The sequence below is a fragment of the Trachurus trachurus genome (assembly GCF_905171665.1).
Source record: "Trachurus trachurus genome assembly, chromosome: 12".
Taxonomy (NCBI): domain Eukaryota; kingdom Metazoa; phylum Chordata; class Actinopteri; order Carangiformes; family Carangidae; genus Trachurus; species Trachurus trachurus.
In genome coordinates, this window is record NC_139908.1 from 9,333,091 (window position 1) to 9,358,600 (window position 25,510).

General features: G+C 42.2%; 1 protein-coding gene across 2 annotated transcripts in view; it reads right to left on the bottom strand.

Annotated features, from left to right (window-relative positions):
* The window catches only part of fibcd1b (fibrinogen C domain containing 1b), a 102,806-nt gene that overhangs the window by 18,298 nt on the left and 58,998 nt on the right, over positions 1-25,510 (bottom strand). For both annotated transcript variants that reach the window (XM_083982977.1, XM_083982976.1), the window contains exon 6: positions 16,803-16,899. In XM_083982977.1, the coding sequence (XP_083839103.1) occupies positions 16,803-16,899 (97 nt within the window). The remainder of the gene's footprint in view (positions 1-16,802; positions 16,900-25,510) is intronic.

Consider the following 25,510-nt stretch of genomic DNA (forward strand, 5'->3'; position numbering starts at 1 on the left):
TATGTATAATTCAGTGTGAGAAACATGCTTTTCACAGTTACTGTAGCCTCACCCTTATTTAGACCGTCTATTGAAATGTTGTGCTTATCTTAGCTCAGATGAGTCAGTGCAGCATTAATAAGGATGGATAGTTAATTTGTAGATTATCAGGGAGGGCACTGTTTAGAAAATGCTGTGCTGTGTACAGTATATCTTAATAGGAAGCCCATTAGAAAACCCATACAAATGATGAAATAAATAAGCAAACTGAAAATGAGATTATCTGGTCAGAAGCCGAGCCCTTTGCTACAAAGAGTTTCCTGTCACTGTCATTAGTAGGTCCATTCAATCATCCCTCAATCAAATTTTCAATTACCCCATCTGTGCTCATTCAACATTCCTTTATGAGAGGACTCTGCTCATAAATTTTTACATCTTCTGGAAAATAAAATTCCCCTCTCGTTTTTTTTTCTTTTCTTTTCTTTTTTTTTTGAAGAGCCTTTTCTGCAGTATATGAGCCAAACCAGACTTTGGTACCAGCACAAGTAGGAAAGGTGGAGGAATATACCTGTAGGCTGGGGATGAGAGGCATCAAATAAAGTACCTGGGCCTTGTGGAGAGGGCTTCGAATTGCTCTGGTCCTCATACATATCGAAATTACTGGCAGAATTGCTGCAAATTACAGCTATCTCCACTCCAGCAGTGCAATCTAGTGCAGATGGAGTGTCTGCCAGGGTACAGCCGCACCAATCAGAGGCAGCGTACCCTCCTGAATAAAGCAGAGGCAGAACTGGAGGCCGAGGCATCATTGTGTCAGCATCAGGGCTGATTGGCAAAGCCTCAGCTGGCTGGCTGGCTGGATCCCTGGACAGCCAACATCAGTGTGTCGGACTCACTGAGGAGGAATCACACTCTTGAATAATTGATTGGATATGAATGCAGTATTGGATGAGCTTAAACTGAAAACACTTACATGTGCTCTAAATAATAGATTGCAAGGGATTGTAGTTTATATTGCTCTTTGTCATGCGGGATACGGTATCATATCATATATTCTTGTATTTCCTGACAGCTGGGCTCTGCACACATCTCAATCAGATCCCCTGGTGTGTTTTGACTGGTGCTACGTCGCCTTCTGCTGCCACCTAAATGCACATCTTAAATATATTTAATGCACATGTACACATGTACTCGCACTTCAAACATCATATACTGTGGTAATTAGGAGTCTTTAATGTGGAGCAACGGGACTTCTGCTGCTTCTTCGCCAGTGAAGAAGAAGAGGAGTGGTCGCACCACGTATCATATACTCATGCATATTTAAAAATGTGTGTTAAACGCGTATTGAATATTAAATATGCATTTATCAGCATCAGGATGTGCAGATCAGTGGGTGTGTAAGTGAGTATGAATTGTAAAGGGCAGAACTGAAAAGGGAAATAAGAGAAAAGTTTTGCTGAAAGGCAATAGTTTCTTTCAAGGTCTTTAAAGCAAGTTTGATCAATCAACATAAAGGACTCAAATGTGCCAGACTACGCCAGTATATTGCACTCCACACACCCATAGACACAGACACTTCGACACTGACCTCAGAGATGCATCATTTATATGCATCTTTGTTGCTGAGTGTTGTATTTTCCCAAGGATATCATAAGTACTAAGTGAATAGTCGGACACCAATGTGTTGCTGAATGTTAATGAATGACAGCAACTATATGAAACACTCTTGCTGAAACGTTTTTTTAAACTGTATTGTCACAGCGAAGAATAAAAAGATAGTGCTAGCAAAGCTGCGGAGGTTGTGCAGTACTACCCCATGAAATGGTTTTCTCAATTATAATTATCCGGGGGGCACGGCTGAAGGGAGGGAGCCTGCAGGTTGGAGAGCCAACAGGCGCTACGAGCCACTTGGGCACAATGTGTGGGCAGACACTGACTGTAAAGAGCTGCACCAGACATAAAAAACAACTGGTTTCCTAATGCCAGGGTAGCTCGTTTTTATTTTTGCTCAATATGTTGCAACTGTGTTGTGAAAGGTTCTGCAATTATGGAATTAGTGTATTACTAAAAACTGAATCATTCTCAGTAAATATGCATCTTATTAAAGATGCATTATAATTATGGACTGTGCACGGGAACTACTAAGAGTGCATTACAGTCCTGGAGAAGTGGGTTAAAGGACCAGGGCGCACTAAACCAGGCCGATATATTGATAGTAATGGAATATAGTATTCATAATTACATTAGCGCATCATTAGTGTATAATCACCATGTTTCTACAGTAGCCCAGAATGGACAAACCAACCGCTACAGAGAGGGCCTTTAACATGTTAACATTACCTTGGAGGTTTACTGCAAGTTTCCTTTACATGCTTGGAAAAGTTGCAATCAACAACCTCACAGCTAAATGCCACAAAATCCTACACAGAGGTCCTTTAAAAATGTGACTCAGAGCCGATAAAACCTTAGTGAGTGAGGGAGAGGGGTGGTAGGTGGGGGGGATTAGCAGTCAAACAAATTGAAGAAATGACATACCTTTTGAAGGATTATTAAGGCCAAATAATGACTAATTTGCATTATGTAAAAAAAAAAAATGTAATCACAGGTGCTGCAGTGAATGTTTTGGTCACATTGTGCTAATATTTAATTTGTTTATTATAAATATAGTCTAAATATGCAGCATTTACCAACTGCATGCAAAGAGCAAACGGTGCGATTAAAGCAGATCATACTGGAGAGCAGTAAATCTTATGTAAAACATATAAGATAACATTCAATAGTATGAATGAGTATAAGATGAAATAATAGACGCTGGTTGCTGAACACCCTTGACATCCCCTTTAATGAGCTGAGGTGATGCATTTACTTTATCATTCAATGTTCTGTGCATAAAAAGCAGTTCTGGCAGCGCTTCGCAAATAAGGCATTGACTTGACAACGTGAGTGGTTAATGAATCGTAAAAAAAAAAGGCACCAGCTAACTAGCTCAGAATTAAATGGGGCTCGCTGATATGTTATGGGATATGTAAACTGACAACTTGTTTATCCGGCGGAGTCTGGGGAGTCGAATGTCACCTGCTGTAAACAGCTCTTAGACTTTTGAATTCGATATTAGCCGGCACAGGCGGAGCAAAGCAGGACCGGCTCTACGTCGTGCTACAGACAAATGGCAAATTATATTATCCCTAATAATTTCAAAATGTCCAAATAATTCTCACAACATGGTTAACAAAACTATTGTGAGATGCTGATGGAACGAAGAGTTTTCACAACAAAGTGATGGGAGTTTTCTTCCGGAAACAATGGAAGTGACACAAAGGGATTGATGGTGAGCGCCTGGCGGAATAATGAGGCTATTTATTCCCTCTAACGGGAACAGAGAGAGTTCAGGGGGGAGACTGTGTAGAGCCTTCTGCAGAGTTTCTCTAAGCTGTGACCTTCCTGCAAGGTAGCAGCCTTTATTGACTCTACACCAGTTTCACATCAGCCTTTCATGCACACTGTGGCTGTGCATGTATATAACCCTGTGCTTACATTCCACATTTACGCATGTTATCTGTGCAAAATAGAGGTAAAGAAATCGCAAATATATAAAACAGCTTCTGGAATGAATCGCCTAGCTTTAGCCCGTCTTTCACCCCATGCTTCCTTTTGTGCGTCACGTCCTTCCTCCTCATCCTACTGGATTTCCTCCCTCCTTCACCACTGCTTTCTCCTTCTCCACTGTTCCTTCACTTAATCTCCTCCAAATCTCCGCCACCGTCGCTCATCCACTTTCTTTTGCCTCTGTGTTCGTCATCCTTCCAATTTCTTTCGCCTGACATCTCTGTCTAATTCCCCCCCTCTTTAATTTATAATGCATTCCCATTTACACAAAGCACTGTGCGCCTATGGGTATTGGAAAAAAAGGTGCGCAAATGAAAGTCCCTGCTTTTTAAATGAGGCAGAAGTGTTGTCCATCTATTAGAGCCTGCAGTAATAAATCTCCCAAGGAACGATCGATCGGCCTTTCCACCCCTCTCTTCTCTAACCTGTGGGTGGTGAGCGGCGTCGACCTTTGACCTTGCTTCTGTCTGTTGTACTGCTGCCAAGCTGAGAGAAGAAGCAGCAACACAGTGATTGGGAGCGTCTGGCAGATTTTTACAGATGAACTATTGACAGTGGGGTCAAGGCGCATCTGCAGCAATTGTTTCAGCCGTGTGAGTGTGTGTGTGTGTGTGTGTGTGTGTGTGTGTGTGTGTGTGTGTGTGTGTGTGTGTGTGTGTGTTTTTGTATACTCCTTGGTCTGGAGTAATCAGTGCTGCTGCCTTCCCTGGGTGTTTCTGCAGGTTGGTGATCTAATCCCATCTTGGACCTCAGGGTTATGTACCATAAAGGTTGAGGGGAGGGAGGTTGTTTATGAATGGTGCCCATGAGTATGATTTAATGTTTATTCAAACCCTTAGCCTTTCTTTTCACGTCCGTGCCGACCTTCCCCGGCTTGTTTCAATTGCACAAAACTGAGGGTCCACAGACGAAATGAAAAAAAAAGAAAAGAAAAAAAAAATACACAAAGTAAGGCAAAATGGGCCTTCATTCTCACAGGAATTGTGATGTTCTTTGATTTGTGCTCTCTTTTGTAGATACAGTCCTCTTTAGGTTTTCTACTGCGTGACAAGAATATAAATACGAGCCTCAGGATGCTGCATTGTGGTGGAGGAAAGCTGTGGAGGATAAAATGTGTGTAAGGATGTGTTTGTGCATGGGTCCATGGGAAGGGAAAAGATTAGGAGGAACGACGGATGAAGAAAGAGCAGAGAAATAGCTGCATAAGGTAAATATGCAGAGCGACTCGGTAGAATGTGTTGGTACGTTTTCTGACCGTGTGAATCAGACGATGGGGAGGATTACATGTCGGTGGCGATGTGCTACATGCAGACGAGTAAACCAGCGGGTACCTGGATGCCACCGACGCTACAGAACGGCATCACAACAGGCCGAGCAGCTTTACATATCACGTCCACACGCACAACACTGATCAAAGCGAACAAACACTCGTATAGCATCTGTGATCCGGACACATCTGTTCTTTCAGTCCCACTGTATGTTTGCTGCAGTGTCTGTGTGTCTGTGCGTTCTCCTCCTCAGACCTGAAGATGAATGGGTTCCCCCTACTGTGTGCAGCTCCTCGGCTCCTCTAAAGCTCCGAGTGCTTCTGGGAGTCAATTGCCACAGACTGTGGTGTTTCACATTGATCTGAGAACATGTGCAGGGGACTCCACGGAGAAGAGATGACGATACACGGAGCAGGAGAGAGAGATGAAGGGAACGAAGTGAGACAACAGACACGTTCGGCAATTACGATTGGTTTACTATGAGTACATATGAGTAACAACAGATTGGTGTGGGTGTGTTAGCGATTGTAATTGTCACTTAGGGAGCATCAATGAAGTTACTTACAAGAGAGATACTGCTATTTTTTTCTTTTACTTAAAGGGATAGTTCAACATTTTGGCATATTGGTCCATTGCATTAATCCCAATAGTTTTAGGAGTAGGTTTGTTACCTTTAAGTCGGTGCAAGCTATTTTTAGAACGGCGGAGCAGAGCCGTGAGCTGCTCAGAGCTACGCTACGGAGGATGGGATTTCTTGGTTTCCCTCATCAAATACACAATCCAACAACTCCAAAACCCTCTGGTGGACAAGTTGTGACCTGCACATTCACCACGCTATGAGATAATAACGCAATGTTACGAGACAGAGTTGTTTTCGAGGCAAATGCAGAGACTGCTTGCTGGAAAACTGCCCCCGACGGGAACGCGCATCAGCGGTTTTGCATGAATTTACCTCTAAAACAACTCTGTCTCGTAACTTTATGTTATTATCTCATAGCCTGGTGAATGTGAAGGTCACAATTTATCCACAAGAGCGTTGTTGGATTGTGTATTTGTCGAGTATCCCTTTATAAATAACTACTATGACCATAGCGAACAGGCAATGGGTGAATTTGTCAAAATGTTGAACTATCCCTTTAATTAAAAAATGTCCAATTTTCCTGACTTGCACTGTTTCCTCTCCTCAGCTGCCCTTTCATGTGAAGTGGCCCCTTACACACTAAGGACTCACACAGGCAGCCAAGCCTGTGAAAGGCCCATCTCCAAATTATAGCCATTCCCAAGTCTGGCTCCATCTACACGGGTCGCTCTCCCTGTAAACACAGCGCAAACATGTACTATGTCTTATTCTCCGTGGCTCACCTCCCTGTAATCACATGAGCTTACAATACTTGGGGGCTTGCTAAGAGCTCAATTATAGCAGTCGCATATGCCCCACTTGTTAAAGGTGAGCAGTGTCTAAAGTGGTTAACGCTGTTATTTTCTGCAGATTCTTTCCCGCAATTTCAGTGACAGGCGGGAGAAAAGACTGTATGAGGAGGAAAATAAAGGTTTGCTTTTCTGTTTCTTTTTCCGTCGGCAGCTGGGAGTGTATCTTTAATGAGGCAGTGAGCCGGGGAATGTTAAATCACAGCAAGGAAGTCTTCAGACAGAGGACAACTTCCAGGCAGAGCCAAGTCAAGACACATGGGTCTTATTACACTGTTTCCCCCTCTCGCACTGCTGAGGACGATCACAAAAATATGATGATATGACATGCTCTGGGCGTCCGCGGTGAAAAGGAGAAGCACTAAATACTCAAAAGGAAAAACTGTGTGTTATTTGTTTGGGTTGGAATTTAATAATAGAAAAAATAATGCAAGTTGTTTTGCCTATTGGGCTATCACTTTTCCTTCATTGAATATATATGCTAATGACCAGAGAGAGCCAGAACTAAGGTTACTGATAAACTATGCTTGCATGCTCGGGCATAAAAGGAATTTGACTCCTGTTGTCAGTGACTCTCCATGTGCATAATGCAATGACAGGCATAGATGAACAAACACACCAACAAATATCTGCTGTCAGACAGTATCTATGAATGATACAAATATCTGCTATATACATGTCATACACAGTGTAAATATAGACATGGGGTCTCATTCAGTACGTTTGCATGACACTTGAGAAAACTGAATTATTGCCTTAATCCGACTATAACTGGACAACTGAGTGCATGTAAACGCGTTAGTTCTCCAACTCCGACTAAGACGCCCAGATAATGCGATTGGAATTTGACTTTCTCTTGCATGTATACGCCTTAATCAGAGTTTAACTGGACAACGCATGTGCGCATGCTCCACACCGCGCTGGCGTAAGACCCCGGAACAAAAACATCCAAGAAAGCTGAAGCTATTGTTGTAGCATTACGGCGTTCTTGTCTGCCTCTCAAAATCACCATGACCACAAGGGATAGCGTGCACCTTATCTGCACAATAGGTAACGCGCACATTACAGTACGTACGAGATGAACAAAGCTGTACGATTAATAGGTCAACTGGAAAAGGGGCCCGTCAGTTATTCGATTTTCTCAGTTGCATGTAAACTGGGACAAGGACAGAAGTCAGATTAGTTAGATTGAGTTTTGAGCACAGCTCGATTAAGCTGTGCATGTAAATCTCAAACATTAGCTAAAAACAAATCAGACATGTACCCTTACAGCTTAAAGCAGAAGTAAGTGATATATTTGTGTTAATATAAGTCTTAAATAGTTATATCTTCCGACAGCAATCACTTACATAGAGTGTTTGGACCGAAACACGGGTCTGTCAGTCACTCTGCTCTGCTCTGAGCCGAGGAGAAAACATTTATCGTATCCTACAGTTTTTATCCAATGAGGAGAGAGAACGGCATGCAGGGCTGTGTGTGCAGCCAAGGGACGCCGTGAATGTGGTGACGTAGGGACGAGGACTGTTATGGTGCGTTCAAGGAAACTCGTATTTTTCCGACCGTGAAGTGGTACCAGTTCAATCTGGTACGAGTTCACGGGTCAGAAGTTACGAGTGGCCGTTATAGTGACTTTCACCGGTAAAACAGGTCGGAAAAACACGAGTGGGTTGCCTGGAACGCTACAAAGTCGTAAGTTGTGACTTGAAGCTGTAAATTACGGTTTCAAAAGCCTGCCTGGAACGCAGCATTAGCCAAAACGACCGGATCGCTTACTTCTGCTTTAAGTACTGTTTTTAATCTGATGTCTGTTCCCGGGGCATATGGTATATTGTTCTTTATGTGTGGGTTAAAATTGTCTGTTCTTATTTTGTTTGTCTGTGTCTGTGTTGCCCTGATATTGTCTGTCTGTGTTCTGTTTTGTAATTGTCCATTGTATGATTTGTCGTCACAAGGTTTTAAAGCTTTCTGTGTTTATGTTCTCTAGACACCTGCCTTGGGACTGCGGCTGAAATTTAGCAGTTGTGCTAAATCTGGCACATTAACATGAATGTGCACTGTCCCAATTCAATAAATAAAGAAATGAAATGATTGGTAACTGTTCATGTACAGGAAGCACCACAGTGCATGACGCTGCAAAAGGAGGTTGTGGGTAGGAAGTTTCTGGGTTGGAACCAGTTTCCTCGGGGTCCTTTAATCTGGTGTGAATGTTTATTTGTCTCTATATGTCAGGCCTGTGACACACTGGGGGACCTCGGGGTGTGGGGTTGGCTCCAGCCCCGCCCACGACCATAAAAGGATGAGGAAGCTAATGAATGAATGGATGTGTAAAAGTCTACAGCCTGTAACCGCGGCTTAAAGCTGCACAGCAAGTTAAATGTTATACAGGGGGGCGATAGCATCGAGTTATCTGCTCATGTTTCTGTGTCTGCTCGTTGTGGTGCACAGAGATCTGGATCAAAGGGATGCTGCAGAAACCCAAGCTGCTCCTTTTACCAAGGTGAAAGTTCATACATGAAAGTATGAAAGCCTTTACTCATAAGTTATAGTATATTGTGTGCACTGGCTGTGCAGTTGGATACATAAATTAAACTTAAATATCAGTATAGACTTTTTTTTGGCACAGCTGAAATCTGCGAGCCAAGTAAAACAACATTTTCACTGTTGCTCTGCTGTCTGATGTTACAGCATCTGGTTTGCATCTCCAGCTATGGGAAATGACACAAACTGTCAAAGAAACAAGGACACGATCCGAAACGTTTTCATCTTCTTCTCCCCACCGCCTCGGGGCTGAAGCTGTTTTTTTTTCTTTTTAAAAGGGATTTAATAAGGCTTATTTTCAGTTCATGTACTCTACAGCTGGCTTATTAAACACTTGAGTGACTGTATTAGCATTTTTGTTTTAGATTAAAACAATCCATAAGGACTACACGTGTCTTGCGGGATGGGGCAAACAGATTTTCGGAAGCAGAACGGCATTGTGGGCGACAGTGAGCAGAATCTGCACAAGATTAGGGAAGGAGTATCATGGCACATCTCCGGGAGTGGGCAGTAATGCCTGGAAAATCCTGCGGGACAAGGTTAATGTGGGATTGTATAAACAGTATACTGTACCACACAGACCTCTAATCTGAAGCACCTGCCAGAAGGAGGAGTTAAACAATTCTGGGCCAAGGCTGAAGGGGTCTGCACCGCGTTTGCTGACTCAGGTGCACAAATCCCGGGATGTAAGTCAAGGTTGGTGCCAATGATTTGTGTCCTGCAGCTTGTTCTTGCCCTGTTTAGGTGAATCAGCCTCTTATAAATAGAGAGAATGCACCCAACCAACCCTAAGTGTGAAGGATCTGAGTTGAACTTCCTCAGCGGGGGCACAGGAAGTAAAGTTGAAAGTTTTTCGACGGCAGCATTGGTGTTGTTGCTGAGTTGGTGAAAAAAAAAAAGGTCGGAGTTAAAGATAAAGGTTCCCCGGGAGGTGCAGGCGTTTGTGTGGCAGAAAAAAAGAAGAGCAGAGAGTGGGAAACACCTCCCTGGAGATGCAAGGATACAACTTCTCTCTGCTGCTTCTCGTCTTTCAGGGAGGTGGATCCACAGGTGGAGCCGGGAGGCTGTGTGTGTGTGTGTGTGTGTGTGTGTGTGTGTGTGTGTGTTGAGCCGAGGAGTTCCAGGACAAGACTTCTCATACTTGCATGCAGCAACTCTGCAGGCAATAGAGATGTTGCAGGATAGAGTGCGGTGCCATAATGACTGCTTCATTAACCAACGTGTTTGCCCAGTAGGCAAACTGCAGGGGGGGATCCAGCGGGGGGCCTGTGATGTGCTTTTGGTGGGCCGACACTAGTTTTTCATTTTCAGTTTTTTTTTTTTTTTTTATGAACACAGATGTGAAGACTTTGGATTTGTTGTGATTCTTCTGTCCTTGTCGTGAAGGAACAAGGAGGAGAAACAAGAAACAAGAGGAAGATCAGGAGCCAGTTGGTCACCACAGGCCTTCAGACACAAACAGGAGAAGCCATCTGGGCTTGAGGAGGAGACACCGCCCTCGTTAATACAGCGCAGACTCAATTTTTGGATGAAGGGAAATTAGTAACAGTTACAACCGACTTGTAGCCAAAAAGGATGCTTTCCTTTTTTTTTTAGATTTTATGTTTAGCTCCTTTTATGTGCTCTAATTCCTCTTCAGCTGCTGCGGCCCTTATCCTTGGCTTGATGAAGCTGCCCGACTTTGGCTGTAAAACTGTTCTAATTGCTGTGTTTTAAAGTCTTGCTGGGGACACATGTTCACCATCTGTGCTGACACCTCACAAATTTACTGTCGGTATAAGCTCAATCAGATTGTTGGCTCCGAGTTTACCAGGGGCTTGGAGGATTTTACTTTCTGTTTCCTGTGAGCCGGGGGAAGGAGATGAGCGATCTGAGAGGTTCAAAAGCCGCATAGAGAGAGACAGGGTGGGGGGGACGGAGCAGGAGCAGTAAGCATCCATTTAATACCGCGTGACAGTGTGTTTCTGTTCGCAGCGGGATGCTTAATATATTGTCTGTATTTGTGCAGTTCGTTGCTGAGGTTCGCTCTTTTAAAATCCCCCGGAATAATGAGAAGGGAGCCTGGGTGTTCTTGCTCCACACTGGTTATCTGGTCAGCCGAGCACTGCAGCGCCGCGCTCACACAGTCTTGAGGCGGGATGTAAACACTGTGCAGAATAAAGGAGGAAAACTCCTGTGGTGAATAAAACGGATTAGCGCTTATGAAAAGAGCTTGAAGGTGTGGGCAACTGATTTTCGTGAACGCCGTTCACCGATATTAAAGCAGATTCCGACTCCGCTAATTTCCCCGATACGCTGAGACAGTGAGATCTTGCTTTCTTTTCTTTTCTTTGCTGTTGAGCACTTTCTCTGTTTCATTGGCCACAGAGCAACGGCTCATCCTCAGGTATACACACTCATGAAACTCCCACGGTTGGATCTTTAGCAGCACCAGTATATTCTCCCTGCTGCTTCTCATGCAGAGGCCTGCTGCTCCTCCAACGACTGCCTCCTTAAACCTCCCAGCATGTGACAAACACAAGTGTCAAAATGATAATAAGGGCTCAACTGTTTTTTCCCTCCCCCCCTCTGTATTACTTTAAGAAATCTCAGTGAGTGTTGTTCCTTCTGCTTGAGTAGAATTATAAATAATGATCTTGGAAATGTAAGAACAATTCTATTTGCTGGAACAAGTATTTTTTAGCCTTTATTCTCAAGCTTGAGCTTCATTTTGTTGGATTACTCAAACGATTCTTGTGGTTGAAGCGATTTCAGATGACACGCTCCTTGTTTTAACTGTAAATAGATTACAGAGAAAGTTTGTCCAGGCCCAAAAGGCTGCAGCATGAAAAGATTTTAAATTTTTCATTAAAGGGGAGGAGGACAAACTCTCTTTCTATTGCAAATACTGGATGACAGAAACCCAATCCGGTTGGTATGACAACAAATGAATATGAATTTTTATTACAGGGGGCCACCAAAACACTCGAATCTCATTTAGAGGCATTGATTAGGCTGTTAATGCTCCACTGATTAATAAAATTGAGAACTGCTCAAGAATTTGCAGGCTTTTGTTTTTCTTCTTATGAAAAAACAAAGAAACATTTAGCTTCTTCCATCAGGATTCAACACCACACAGATAACACTGACTCGACTTTGATAGCTTTGAAATGAATCAGTTGAGATCAGGTAATGGTCGGTGAGTGAATTTGTTAAAAATAAAAATATACAGTATATATCGTGTTTTAAAATGAGTGTTTCTCAGACTGCTCCAGAGTGAGCATGAGTTGTTTAATATTAAATCAACTCATATATAAATCCAAACACAATTCGAAGTGTTGCTGGACTCGCAGCCATGTAACCCAGCGTTTTCTGCCCAATCACGTAGCTTTGCTCGTTTACAGCTCGAGTTTTATGATTATCATCAAAAATGATGAGTGTGACATTTGCCTGCTCTGGGACTGTGCTAAATTTCACCAGTTATCAGTCGGCTATCAAACACAGACAACAGAAAAGATCACGAGCAAATCAAATGAAACCTCTGACTCAATGGGCACAACAGGAAAGTGCTAAAATGTATTAATAATAGTCACCAGAGATTGTTGAATGACACCTGGACACAGTCTGGCATTGTTTGGATGCTACTGCAATAGCACAGCTTGTTGATGGGTTGATGGTGCAAACCAATGCTCATCATGCACACTTACTAAAATACTATTGTATAAGCATATATTGATTATTGCATCAACTTGTATTGGCTGATTATTTTTTATAGTAGCTTATATTACGCTTTGGATTGTATTACTTGCAATTCTGTTTTATTGTGAGGCACTTTTGAAAGGTGCTACATAAATACAGTTATTATTACTATCATTATCATTATTAAATGCATGTTTCATCATCATAAGAGACGCATAGTATGTTATAAACCTACTTGGCAATAAAAGACTGTTACTCCTGAAGCACTTGGCTCTGTCGGTGCTGTTTGGAGGTGTTTGAAGAGCTATGTGCTCCGTGAGTTTTATTCTAATGGTGAAGTGGGCCTTGGTCTGGGAAAGTTTGAGAAACACTCATAGTAGATGTGTGTAATTTCAAATATTCTCCAACACCTTCTTTCATCCACCTGGCTGTATGAGCTAAACTGACCTTCTAAAGTAGAAAAAAAAAGAAAAAAGAAAGAAACACTGACAAATCGCCTTCAGAACACTAAAACATTTCTTCTGAATGTCACTCCTCTGATGATAGGCTTCACAAATAGAAAGGACAAAATGTCACTGTAAATTGGCTGTGTCACCCTCAGACTGTTATACTATAATTCCACAATAAACAGGCGCTGAAAGTAATACCTTTTGGGTTTCTGTTACATTTTGTTTTTGTACACAAGAATAAATTACAGCTGCGGTTTATTTCCAGGACATAAATATGACAATATAGGCGATTTGTCTCTTCCAGCACCAGCTGGATGTGAGTGCTGCTTCCAACACCACAGACCAAGTTGCATTATTGTAATAGGCCAAATGAAAAACTAGGTTAGTCTCTTTGGGACGGCATTAAACAGTTTCAGGACCTATATTACAGGTAGACAAGTGTACGTCAGCCTCAGAGACCAGGTGTCTAATAGATTTGATGGTGACAATGAAGCTGCCTTGACCCAGTTTTATGCTCTTTATACATGCTCCGTTGGGAGAGATTATTCAGCAGTATGTTAGTCTTTACAGTCACACACACACGCGCGCACATCCACACACACAGCAGGATGAAAATGCATCTTTCTGGTGAACCATGGGACCCCGAGTTCTATTTGCTATTTGCTTGCCTGACATAAAATGTAACCACGAAACTGCAGATGAATGATGCACAACGCCCTTCAATTTAAAAAGGAAAAGGGGGGAAAAAAACCAAAAAAAACACAGGTGCCAAATCAAAGACTCACGCTTTTCATCACAGCGAGCAACCTGCCGCATATAAACAGAAAGTGAAGGTGCAGACATGACTCTACTATAAAACCATAGCTCCGTCATTATACAGTAACTTCACACGGCCTGGAATCAAAGTGAAGCACCAACAGTTTTATCATAAACCGAAGCAGAATGGATCCCCTTCCATGTTTGCATGTTGCGGTTACTCTCAATAGAATCAACACCCCAATTAAAATCTATGTGCACTTCATCTAATTAACATGTGCTGTAAGCTGCCAAACTGTCAGAATGAGAAGATGTCTCACTCTCTATTGATTTTCCCAGAGCTGGTTCCCTCTCTGGTGCTAAATTCAGTTCAGATCACTGGTCTCATGCAAGTCCCACCAAACCAGCTGCGAATTATCTCATATTTTTGAAGGTGTCATCATCCCCCGCCTGTGTGTGTTTACACATTTTTTTGTTTTTAAATCCAAAGGTGGAAGCAATTTCGGAAAAAAGTATCACAGGAAGCAGAGGTTTGTTCACTGTGTTAACCATCCGATTGTCACCACAAATAACAACAAATCTTGAAATAGCTTATTAAGCTGATGAGGGATGCACACCGCAGATCTTCGGAGGTGGAGGACGGCGGCATTAGCGAGCGGCGCTGCTGGTTGTGGAGGAGGTAGCTGCCATGAACGTCTTTCCAGGGCTGCAGGCGAGCATGAATCCATTTTTCATTTTTTTGCCCTGAGGGTAATCGATGATGGGGGTAACGAGACAACAGCACACCCTGAATGAGCAACGGTAACTCCGTGAGGTTCAAAGTAGCCTGCTGCCTCATTCAGATTCACTCGGCTAAATCCAGGGCTTTCCATATTCCCACCATGTCCCTACAGCGTTCCATAGGGAGGAGCTGGCTGGCACTCTAACCACGTTTTTTATTATGGGCTGCACTCAGTAATGGCCTCAGGTCAGCGAAGAGACCTAGATCTACATTAATTCACCTAAACTCTAAAAGTCTATACAGTATATACCTGTGTCTCCATGTCTAGCAAGGACACAGGGTGGTGGAGGTGATGAGGCTCTAAACTCCACGCAGACCCCGGCCAAAATCACCACCACCACCACTGCCACAGTCCCAGATGTTTCAGACCTGCTGCTCCGGACCTGCAGTCCAACCTATTAGTATACTGTGAATAATTCACCAGCGAAGCCCGTGTCTGAGAGATGTTTAGCCACAGAAATAAATCATGAATTTCTCTTTGACTTTTTAAATTCTGTTGCAGTTTAGCTGCTGCGATACAGATACAGCACAACGCCGCTCTGTTTTATTCATGAACCCAGTTGGACCGGTTTGTTCTGAGAGTGCGTTTGCGTCGCTTATCTTAAAAAAAAATCATGTCCTTACAATTAAGTTCCCACTTTTCCTTCATTAGACATTTATTTATAAGATTGCCACGAATGAAACAATTTCATGGTTTGACTGCAGTAAAAGTGATAAACAGAGATGACACACAAAATTAAACAAATCCTTTTTACAATGCAAAGTCATTATCGTGGAATATTAGGCATATGTGTCGTGCAGGGAGGCCGAGCTGTTCACGGATGCACGGTGCTGCTCCTAATGTGTGTGTGCACAGTGCTTTAATCCAGAGTGCTGATAGGGGAGTATCTCAGCTGTGCGATGGCACGTCCGTGACCTTGACCGTTTACAGAAATAGACCTCTTCAAGCTCCACTTACTCTCTTGGTCTGAACTGTGAGGAGAGCTTTTTAAGATACATGCAGATTTACTGCGGCGGTCGCTCATTAACACTCGGCTGCACAAATTGACTCAGAGAACAACACTTCTGCAAACGCTCTGCTTGGTTTTTTTATGTGAACAAACTCGACTGCGTGATCAGCAGCCCCACACACACACACACACACAACAGGAAACAGCTATTACCCCGGTGTTTTCTCCTGGACTGCTGATTGAACTCTCTCTCTAAACGACAGGCTTCGTTCACCGAGCCGTGTGTCATGTGTCATATGAAAGTCTAATTCAATCAAAAAGTGCCGGGTTGTCTTCTGAGTGCCGTCGTTTTCCACAGGAGCACGCTTCACAGCAGCAAGCTAAAGTACTGTAGAGCCACGAGGACGAGTACGATGATGGTGGAGAGTGTCCTCCTCCTCCTCCTCCTCCTCCTCCTCCTCCTCCTCCTCCTCCCCGCCACCGCCCCCGAGAGGAAATATTTTGGTACATTTAATGAGAAGTGGTGTGAAGACGGGGGATTTGGCTTTTGAAAAAGTTGATAATTTCACAGTCCAATTCATTCTTTTGTTGGCTTTCTTTTCGCTGTCAAATTTGAGGGGAGCTGTGGACTAATGTGTCATACTGCCAGCGAGAAATACAAGGATTTGGACAAGCGACGTAGGGAGTAAAAAAAAAAAAAGAAAAAAAAAAGACAATTTTTTAAACAGAAGGCAACCGTGAAAAAGCTGCGAGGTTAAAAAAACAAGGAATTTACACTATTGATGTGTTTGTCGTGAGGAGTGAAAAAATATTGTAATTGAATTGCGGGTCTCTTGGCCTGTGTTGTGATGTGGTGGTGCTGAACGGACAGCTCCTGTAAAGAACACTTCATACGTTGTTTTTCCTTTTTAATTTGCTCCAATATCCACATCCACTGTCAACAAAAGTGTGACAGTTAGCCCGCTGGATTTGTTGCTGAACGCCTGACGATATGAGAGGGCCGAAAAAAACATCTAACCTCTGTTTGGACGTCTCTCTTAATCTTGAGCCGTCGCTTGGCTGTGAGCAGCTATTTCACTCTCTGTGGGTGAGTTTGTTTTCTCTCTGCTTTTGAGTTTGAGTGGTGCTCTTGTGATTTCGTGTCACACTGGCTGTCATTGTGTTGTTGATGGGGCGATAACTCTCATTGACCGATGCCGCGCGTAAATCTTCTTTCCAGGGTTTGGCTTGGCGTCAGATTACAGGCCGCAATCCTCATGTACATGAGTCATGGTTTTTGCCAAGGATGAACAGACTCTCTCTCTCTCTCTCTCACACACACACACACACACACACAACACATACACAGACGCACAACTGAGCCACTTACCGAGCCAGTGTTCACCCGTGATCTTGCCAAATCCCTCCCGATAGGACTCCCATCCCCTGAAGAAGTTGACCGAGCCGTCCTCCCTGCGCTGGATCACCTACACAGCCAAGACAGCAAGGCGAGAGGTCAGTGGGGTCAAATGAGATTCATATCTCACACACACACATACACACACACATACACAGCGTTTCATCATCCTCCTCTGTGATGACTCATTCGATGTCCCACAGCTCATCTAGAACTAAACTAGACGAACTCATAAACGTTTGCTCTTTCACAAATGAATAATGCAGATGCTCTTTTCGCTAAAAAGGCAATTTGTCGGGAGCTAATAAAGGAAAACCATTAAATCTTGACTGACTTTGGGTCTGATCGCCATGGTAGTCTGCATACTTAATTGAAATCACGGAAAAAAAGAGATTATATTCATGAAATAATAATCCTAAACACATGTACAGAGAGGCAGATAAAATGTCTCGTGAATCGTGAGAATCCATGAGGCGATGGTGCGTGGAGAAATTATAGCAACATTTTCACTGTGAGAGACAAAGGAAATATTAGCGAGAAGCAAAAACCCAATGATTTAGCTTATATGTGTGTGTGTGTGTGCGCATGTGTGAGGGCACTGTGTCTATGTCACCCGGTGAAATCCGCTATCCATTAAAAGTGCTGACACGCCAAATGTCGAAGCCAAGGATGAGAGGAAATTGGAAATGTGCTCCTGAAGATGAAATGCATGCAGATGGAAAATGGCGTAGGGACTCCACTGTTGGAAGGCTGCGCTAATGTTTGAAATGACAAAGGAAGTTCCCAGAGACAGTTTATGGTCGACGTGACTAATCCCCCCCCCCCACAACACACACACACACACTCCTCACATACCATAAGGTACCAGATGGCACCGACAGCCATATTTGCTTTTAACACCAGTGGAGGCAAAGAACAAAAATCTCATCACTCTGATCCCCAGAACTGTCTTCATCATGATCATCTTAATCATCATTACTGTGTCATCATCGCTTATCAACGCCAGCTTAATGATTTTAGGGATTTTCCTGCTTATTCTCAAACAAGCGTCGACTCTTCATCTCTTCCCAACTTGATTCCAAGAACTGATTTCTTCATTTATTGCCAGATCATGTTTTTTTTTGGGTTTTTTTTTACCTACAGCTAAAATAAACAATCTCATTCAGTAGATTTGTTTTTCTTTTTACTTGACAGAGATGCACAGAGAGTTGTGTTACCGTGGCAGCGCAGACAGACGATACCTGTTAGTAGGATCAGTTCATTGCTTTGCACTTTTCTCGGCATTTGTTGAAAGAAAAGGAAAACTATAGAATATCAACACACGTCGTCCCCTCCACTCTCTCCAACCTAAACAACTGACAGTTGTTTCATCTACTTCTGAAACCCTCCTTCATATAACCCTGCCACTTTTCTCTTTTTCTTTGAGGCCTGTGCGTGCGGAGGTCATGGCGTGCGGAGCGCTGCATGAGGCTGTCAATTATACGCAAAGAAACAAAGAGATTTGTATCATCTGTTGCATAAGGCTTTCGCAGGCTTTGCTCCCGTCGCAGTGCATTAGTCCATCAGACGAGTGTCCCAGTTATTTGTAAAGCTGCCAGTGATTATACTTAATAACTTCCTGAAGTTGACATTGAAATCTGCATTGATGGTGGTTCTACAGTATTTGACTCCTTCCATTAAATCAGAACCTGAGGTGAAACTAAGAATGACAGTATGACTGACTGTTATTGACTATAAGTAATGATTCACTGTGAGCCTGTGTTACATATTTACAAATGGCTTTACATAAACCGCTCCATAGTCCGTCTCCAGAGAAACAGCTACAAGGTTTGAGGCTTGACACTGCAGCACAGTAATGTTTCTAAGTGGATAGATACTGTTTATATTATTGCTACATATTTCAACATTAATGTAAGTAAGGTGGCAGGGTTCATAAATAATGTTGTCAATCATTTATTCACAGAGATACAGTTGCAGCGCTAGTACTGTATGACGGCTGAAATCAAGCCTATAGGCGCTGGCTATCTTTACTCACTTTGAATAGAGCTTCTCAACATAAATACATAAAAATGCTGTCAGGATCTGTATTTATTTTGTAGGCTATCCATTTCCTGTTTTATTTTGTAGTCTAGGTTCTGTTGTGTTGTTGTTAGTTTTACTTCCTGGTTTTTCCCTCCTTTTTTGATTGCTGTCTCCGCCCTAATGTCTTTCACCTGTGTCTCGTTTCCCAGTGTATTTAAGCCAGATTGTCTTTGTTACCATGTGTTCAAGCTCTCTCGCATTTTGTCCTACTTGCGTCCTGTGTATGACCCCTTTTGGTATTTTTGTGACTTTTGGATTTTGCTCATTCCTTGTCTGCTTTGTTGCCTGTTTTTGACTGCCTTTCTGGATTTTTGGCCTTTGCTATGTTTTGGATTAAAGAGTTGCTTTTGGGACATTAGCTACTTCACTGCAAAAACTCAAAATCTTACCAAGAATATTTGTCTTATTTGTAGTCAAAACCAAATCTCATTATAGGCTACTTATTATACTTAAAATAAGAGTCATCACATAAAAAGTAGCTTGTTTTTAGACACTTTTTACATCTTTCAAGCTTATTTTCACTTAAAATTTAAAAAAACTTGCTTTCACTGGCAGATTTTTCTACTTACTTCAAGTGGAAATTTGTTTGAAACGAGTGAAAATTATCTAAAAACAAGTACATTTTTAGGTGATGAGTCTTATTAAGTGGAAAGAGATTAGTTTTGACTAGAAATGAGACATTTTTGCAAGAAATAAGACAAATATGATATCCTTGAAAAGATTTTAAGTTTTTGCAGTGTTCTGCGGATGCCTGATTCTCCTTTGCACTTGGGTCCACACACACCTGCCCCTTACAGACACAGTCTCTTTATTTCTTACAATGAACCATATCACTGTTGTAAGCCAATAATAAATAACTTTTACTTTGTTGGACCGCATCATATACATGTTTGCTGTCTTGCTAAAAGGAAAACACAAAACAACAACTTGAATTTCAAACTGGTAACCAACAGGAAAAACAGTCTGTAGTGACACGTGACTCCTCCTCTAGAAAATACACATATCAATAATGAAACGATGCAGAAAACCCCCTGAGGTCATGACCCACAATAGCAACACATTAATGTATAGTGTGATGTATCTCAGGTCAGGGGTGAGATCACTCAAAAGATCTGGTTTTAATAATTCAGTAGCTCTTTACTTGGTAATGAAAGCCGATCTCTCCTTGTTTCGATTCACCTTTTGCCGCCCTGATTCTGTATTTCCATATGTGATTGACTCATCGGCGTCAATAAACATCCGACCCTGTGAAAACATGTGGATTCATAAAACATGTTCAGTTCAATAAAATCTTTTCATGGTGATATTAAATGATGTTACAAAAAACCCGCCGGGGCCAATAACCTGTTAATAAGGTCATTACCGCTATGAATGCGACAATGTCCTGATTAAACTCCTCGGAGGACCTTAAGGGGAGGAAAAGAGAGAGGCAGTGACGGTGCAACAATGCTCCGTCATCATGTTACTGATATGTCAGCACTGCCTGTGAGGGAGCCTGGTGTTTTGTACTGATTTCCTGAGCTAACGGCTGTGATTCATGACACGATTTGAGAGAAGAAAAAGCGCTCACCACAGTAAATTATATGACTGTCTCAAATTCAGGAACCAACCAATATCAAAACATCCCCCTTTGAAAAAGAAAAGGAAAAAAAAACAAAACATCCAGCCTTGCTGCAAATTGATAATGCTATGTTAAAAATGAGGTAGAGGTTTTCTATTTCATCCATCCTTAATTGTTTTTTTCCCCCTCTCTCTCCCCTAGCACTCAGTGTATTAGCAGCAGGAGGCGAGAAAATTGCATGAAGTGCCTCCACAGCCCGATAAATCACAAGAAAACTTCAGAACAATAAAAGAAAACTATCTTTCTCAACTTACAGCAAAGAAAATCAAACACATGTCAGACTACTGTCAGACCGCATGAAAAGATTTTAGACAAAGATAACTCCAGCGTCTAATTTTCATTCAAATCATCCGTGGCCTTTCAGAACAATTTATCACCCCCATTATCACAGCTTTGAAAAAGTCAAACCCGTCTGTGACTGTAGAGCCACCTGACACATGACAAGGATCTCTGATAGCGTGGAGATGCAGGGAATACAGAATGAGTAGCAGAGCGCTCTCACACAAGTATTGTTCTGCTCTAATGTTTTTCCTGTGACGCAGATACAGTTCAAACCTGTATTATGTTCGCTCAGGTGTTTCAAGGTCAGCAGACGACACACTGAAGCTGGTTTTTGTATCATGACGAAGCGCTGAAATTTAGAGCCTCTGATGTGACAGAGACACCGATGCAGCACCAGCAGCAGCAGCAGCAGCTAACTGGATCTCTGCAGCGGGGAGAAACTGGCTGGCGGTGACATGAAGCAGTGCTCTACAGCAGCAGGTTAACCAGCAAGCAGTTCAGTTCAGATTAGGGTTAACACTCGTGTCTTGCCGGCCATGCCTCCTCCCATGTCTAGCATCCTTGTAAGACTGGAGAGCCCCTCTGAGGTTTAATTGCAAGTTGACACTGAAGGTCAGAATCTGTGTGTATGTGTGAGTGTGTCCTGTAGACACGTTTTTTTCCAGACTCTTTCACTTTCCAAGAGGAAAAGGTACAGTAGTGATTAAAACTGAGCAGTGGAGGGGAGACATGGGAGACATATAGGATTTTGGGTAACACCTTATTTGACGCCTATCCCTATAACGCAGTATAACCATAGAATAGAATAGAATAGAATAGAATAGAATAGAACAAACTTTATCAATCCCTTGCGGGAAATTCTTTCGTCACAGCGCTCCAGTGTACAAAGGTAAAGAATATTATAGCAGAATAATACAATACAACAACTTAAAATAGGAGAAATAGATACATTACAATAATGAGTTATAATGCAGTTATAGCATTGTACAACTATAGTTATAGTTATAAACACATAATGCTTTATAACAATAATCATAACACACTATAAAGTAAAGTAAAGGTATTATAATACGTTACAATTGTTAATAACTCGCTGACAATAAGCATAACACATCATAGAGCATTTTATAATGGCTTATTAAGTCAAGTATTATAATAGAGTTATAACGCTCTATAATGTGTTATGCTTATTGTTATAAAGCCTTTTATGAGTGTTTATAATGATAGTTATACACGTTTATAAGCCAATTATAACACATTATTACTATATGTATAATGCATTATCAATGTGGGCATTGTCAGCGAGTTACTAACAATTACAATAACAAGTCATGATAAAAAGCTTTATAGTGTGTTATGATAATTGTTATAAAGCATTATGATCATTTATGAGTGTTTACACTGTAACTATAGTTGTACAGTACAGTGCTATAACTGCATTATAACTTATTGCAATGCAGGTCACAGTAGTTTTGGCATGTTAAATAAAATGTGTGCGTTTTTGCCTCTGTCTATGTATGTGTGTGTGTGTGTCTGTACCGTCCTTGGAGTTGTGAAGTGTGTGGGTGTAAATGTTAATGTTAAAGTTCAGAAATATGCAGCCAAGAGCCCAGAGAAGCAGACCGGTCTGCCTGACTCTTACATTACAGTTACTCATAAAGAACCTCCTCCAAACAAACTGCAGAGAGGGTTTTATAAGACCGTTGGTGCCACAAGACAAAACAACAGCTTTTGAGAAAACACAAGTGCTTATCCGTCAATAAATGTGCAAGTGTGCACTTTTTACATAAGGTTATAGGAGATAGGGTGGCACAGTGGGGCAGCGGTCAGCACTGTCTCACAGATCTGGGTTGCATGCTCGCTCTCCTTGTGCCTGTGTGTGTGTTTGTCCCCATGCACACAAAAGCCCATAAGTGTGAACGTGAGTGTTGTTTGTTTGTCAGCCCGGTGACAGAGCGGTGACCTGTCCAGGGTAAACCCCGCCCTCGCTCTGTGTCAGCTGGGATTGGCTGCAGACCCCAGCGTGACCCTGCACAGAGAGGTGGGTGGATGGCTAATGGATGGTCGGATGTTTATACTGTGGCACAAAGTCCTCAGATTTATTATTGACTGCACAGAGAAATAGACAGAAAGACAGACAGAGACAGATAGAGACAGACAGACAGACAGACACAAACACAGTTTCCATTGGGACACAGCTTAACATCCCAACTGACAAATCCTTACACACAATGTCTAGCTAGAGGGCAGAGCCTGACATTAAAGTTGTGTCTGTCAAGGTCAGAAGCTGACAGACTTGTTCTCTTCGGGGTGCGGGGCAGGTGATGTTTCTGCTGTACACACACTCACACACACACACACACACACACACACACACTGTGAGAACTGCTGTTGTGACACAGCAGCCATTTCACCGAGCAAGGCGTCATAACAGAAAGTACAGAACAATCCAAAACACTGGGCACCAAAATCAATAGTGACTACCGGCTCTGTTCATAATGCTATGAACATCCCAGCAGCGAACACACTAATACCAGCTAATGGAACCAGCACACTGACAGGTATTGGGTTTTTAAATGTAGCTAATGTCTTTTCTTTTCTTTTTTTAAATGCGTGGCCTATTTCATTATGAAATCCTTGTTCCAGTGGGAACAAAATAACAAAGACACCTGACTATGTCATTTAACACACTGGTATTATTTGGATTAAAAATAATATGATGCATTATTAATTGTTAATCATCATAAAAGTGAATCAATGAACCCAAATGCAACATTTGAAGCATCACAATGGCTTCATTTATTAATATTGTACTGTGTTTTTTTTCAACAATGAAAATAATTATATATACAGTATACATAAAAAAAATCTGGAACAGTTTTTCATTCAACTTCCATCGTAGTGTGACTCTCACACCCTCCATCACTCTTTCTCCATATTGCAGTGTTTTGACTTTATCCCTTTTCCTCACAGCTCTTAGGTAATTAATTCTTTATACAAGCTGTTCTACATGCTCCACAAAGCCTAAACAACCCATCTCTCCGAGGAAACTTTTTTCTCTCCATCAGAATTATCTCCACGTCTGCAGCAGCACATATTTACTGTAAGAAAACGCATCATGAACACAATTGTCAGTACAGTAAATTTGTTTAATTGTTGCTTGTTGTCAGTTAGCGAAGAAATGTGTCCAAATATGGCAGCTGGCAAAACACAAATGACTAAATACATATTCTTGCTTTCTGTTTATGAGATAGTTTTTCGTTCATTAACTTCATTTCCTTCACTTAAACATTTAATATTCATGCACACTGCACAATAATACTAGAGGCACTAAATCTTGGCATACAGTATACAGTATAACTCAGTTTTCCCTGGTGCTGCTTTTACAGCTGAAAGCTGCACGGCAAAAGTTGTAAAACACTAAAACAGCTCTGTCTCCTCACTACTGTGTCTTGATGCATGGTAACACAGCTACAGCACAAAGGCAGACAGGCCATAGAGATGAAGGAAAGTACCTTTGAGGTGGTGGGGGGGTGCAGTGGGATGGAGAGGGGCTGCAGTGTTTGCTGTAACATGTTTTGTCAGACTGCCTGTGTCAGCAAGGGCCCATAAACTAAGTATTGACAGTTAAGTCTCTTGTACTCTTCCTCTCTGGTTTTCACTGTGTGACAGTTCCTCAGAAAAGTCAGACCCATGGTCCAGGACAGCAACACCGCTGCAAGATGTTAGAGAAAAAAAAAAAAAACATCTTACCTGGAAAAAAATAAAGTTAAATTCTATGCAAACGATTTACCTAACGAACACTTTGGTTGAGTAAAATGGCCAAATAGCATTAACAAGAAAAGCTCCTATCCTTAATGACCATCGCACCCAACACTTGCTAAAGGCCTATTGCATTGGCATGATCACATTAAGCTCCCTGTAATCTCTGCAGTAGATGAAGGCTACTTAACAAGCTGCCTTAAGCTCTTCAGCAGGCTCTCCGTCAACTAGCAGGAGCCCACAGCGTGCACAGACGGACACCCTGACTGACAGACCACAGCACGGGGAAGAATCCACACAAGCACTCCAAAGCTGATTGGGGCAGATTTACAGTCTGGCATATGACTGGGTGGAAAGTAGGAAATGTGCCAATAGCTTGTTAGCTCCTGGCATGTACACACTGTGAGCACACTATGTTTATATGTTTGGTGCTTTGGCAGCAGATGTCACTTAGTACTGCCGCTCTATACTGACAAACTGAAGATAATTGGTATAACATCTTCGGAGAGTGATTAATACATCAGCCATAAGAGACACACTGAGTTACACAGAGGGAAAAGGCTGAATACTGAGAAAGAGTGGAAAATGGATGAAAGAAAAATGAAATGAAGTGGGATATGAGACTAATAGAATCAGCTCCAAAGGCTGCCTCGCACCTTCCTTCATAGATTTAAGACAGATCAAAACAAACTGGAGAGAGGGGTTGCTAACAATTTGATTACATTGTTAAGAATATTGATGATGTGGTGACAAATTCAACAATGTCTGATGAAAGCACTCTTAAAAACCACGGCAGTCTGCAGAATTTCTATCTTCAAAGAGGACTGCCAACATCTGTTGGTGAATGTTTTATAATCCTATCAGAAAGACAGATGTGCTCTGAACACAGCAGCACCGAGCGAGCGGGAACAGGAGGAACACAATCACCCACAAA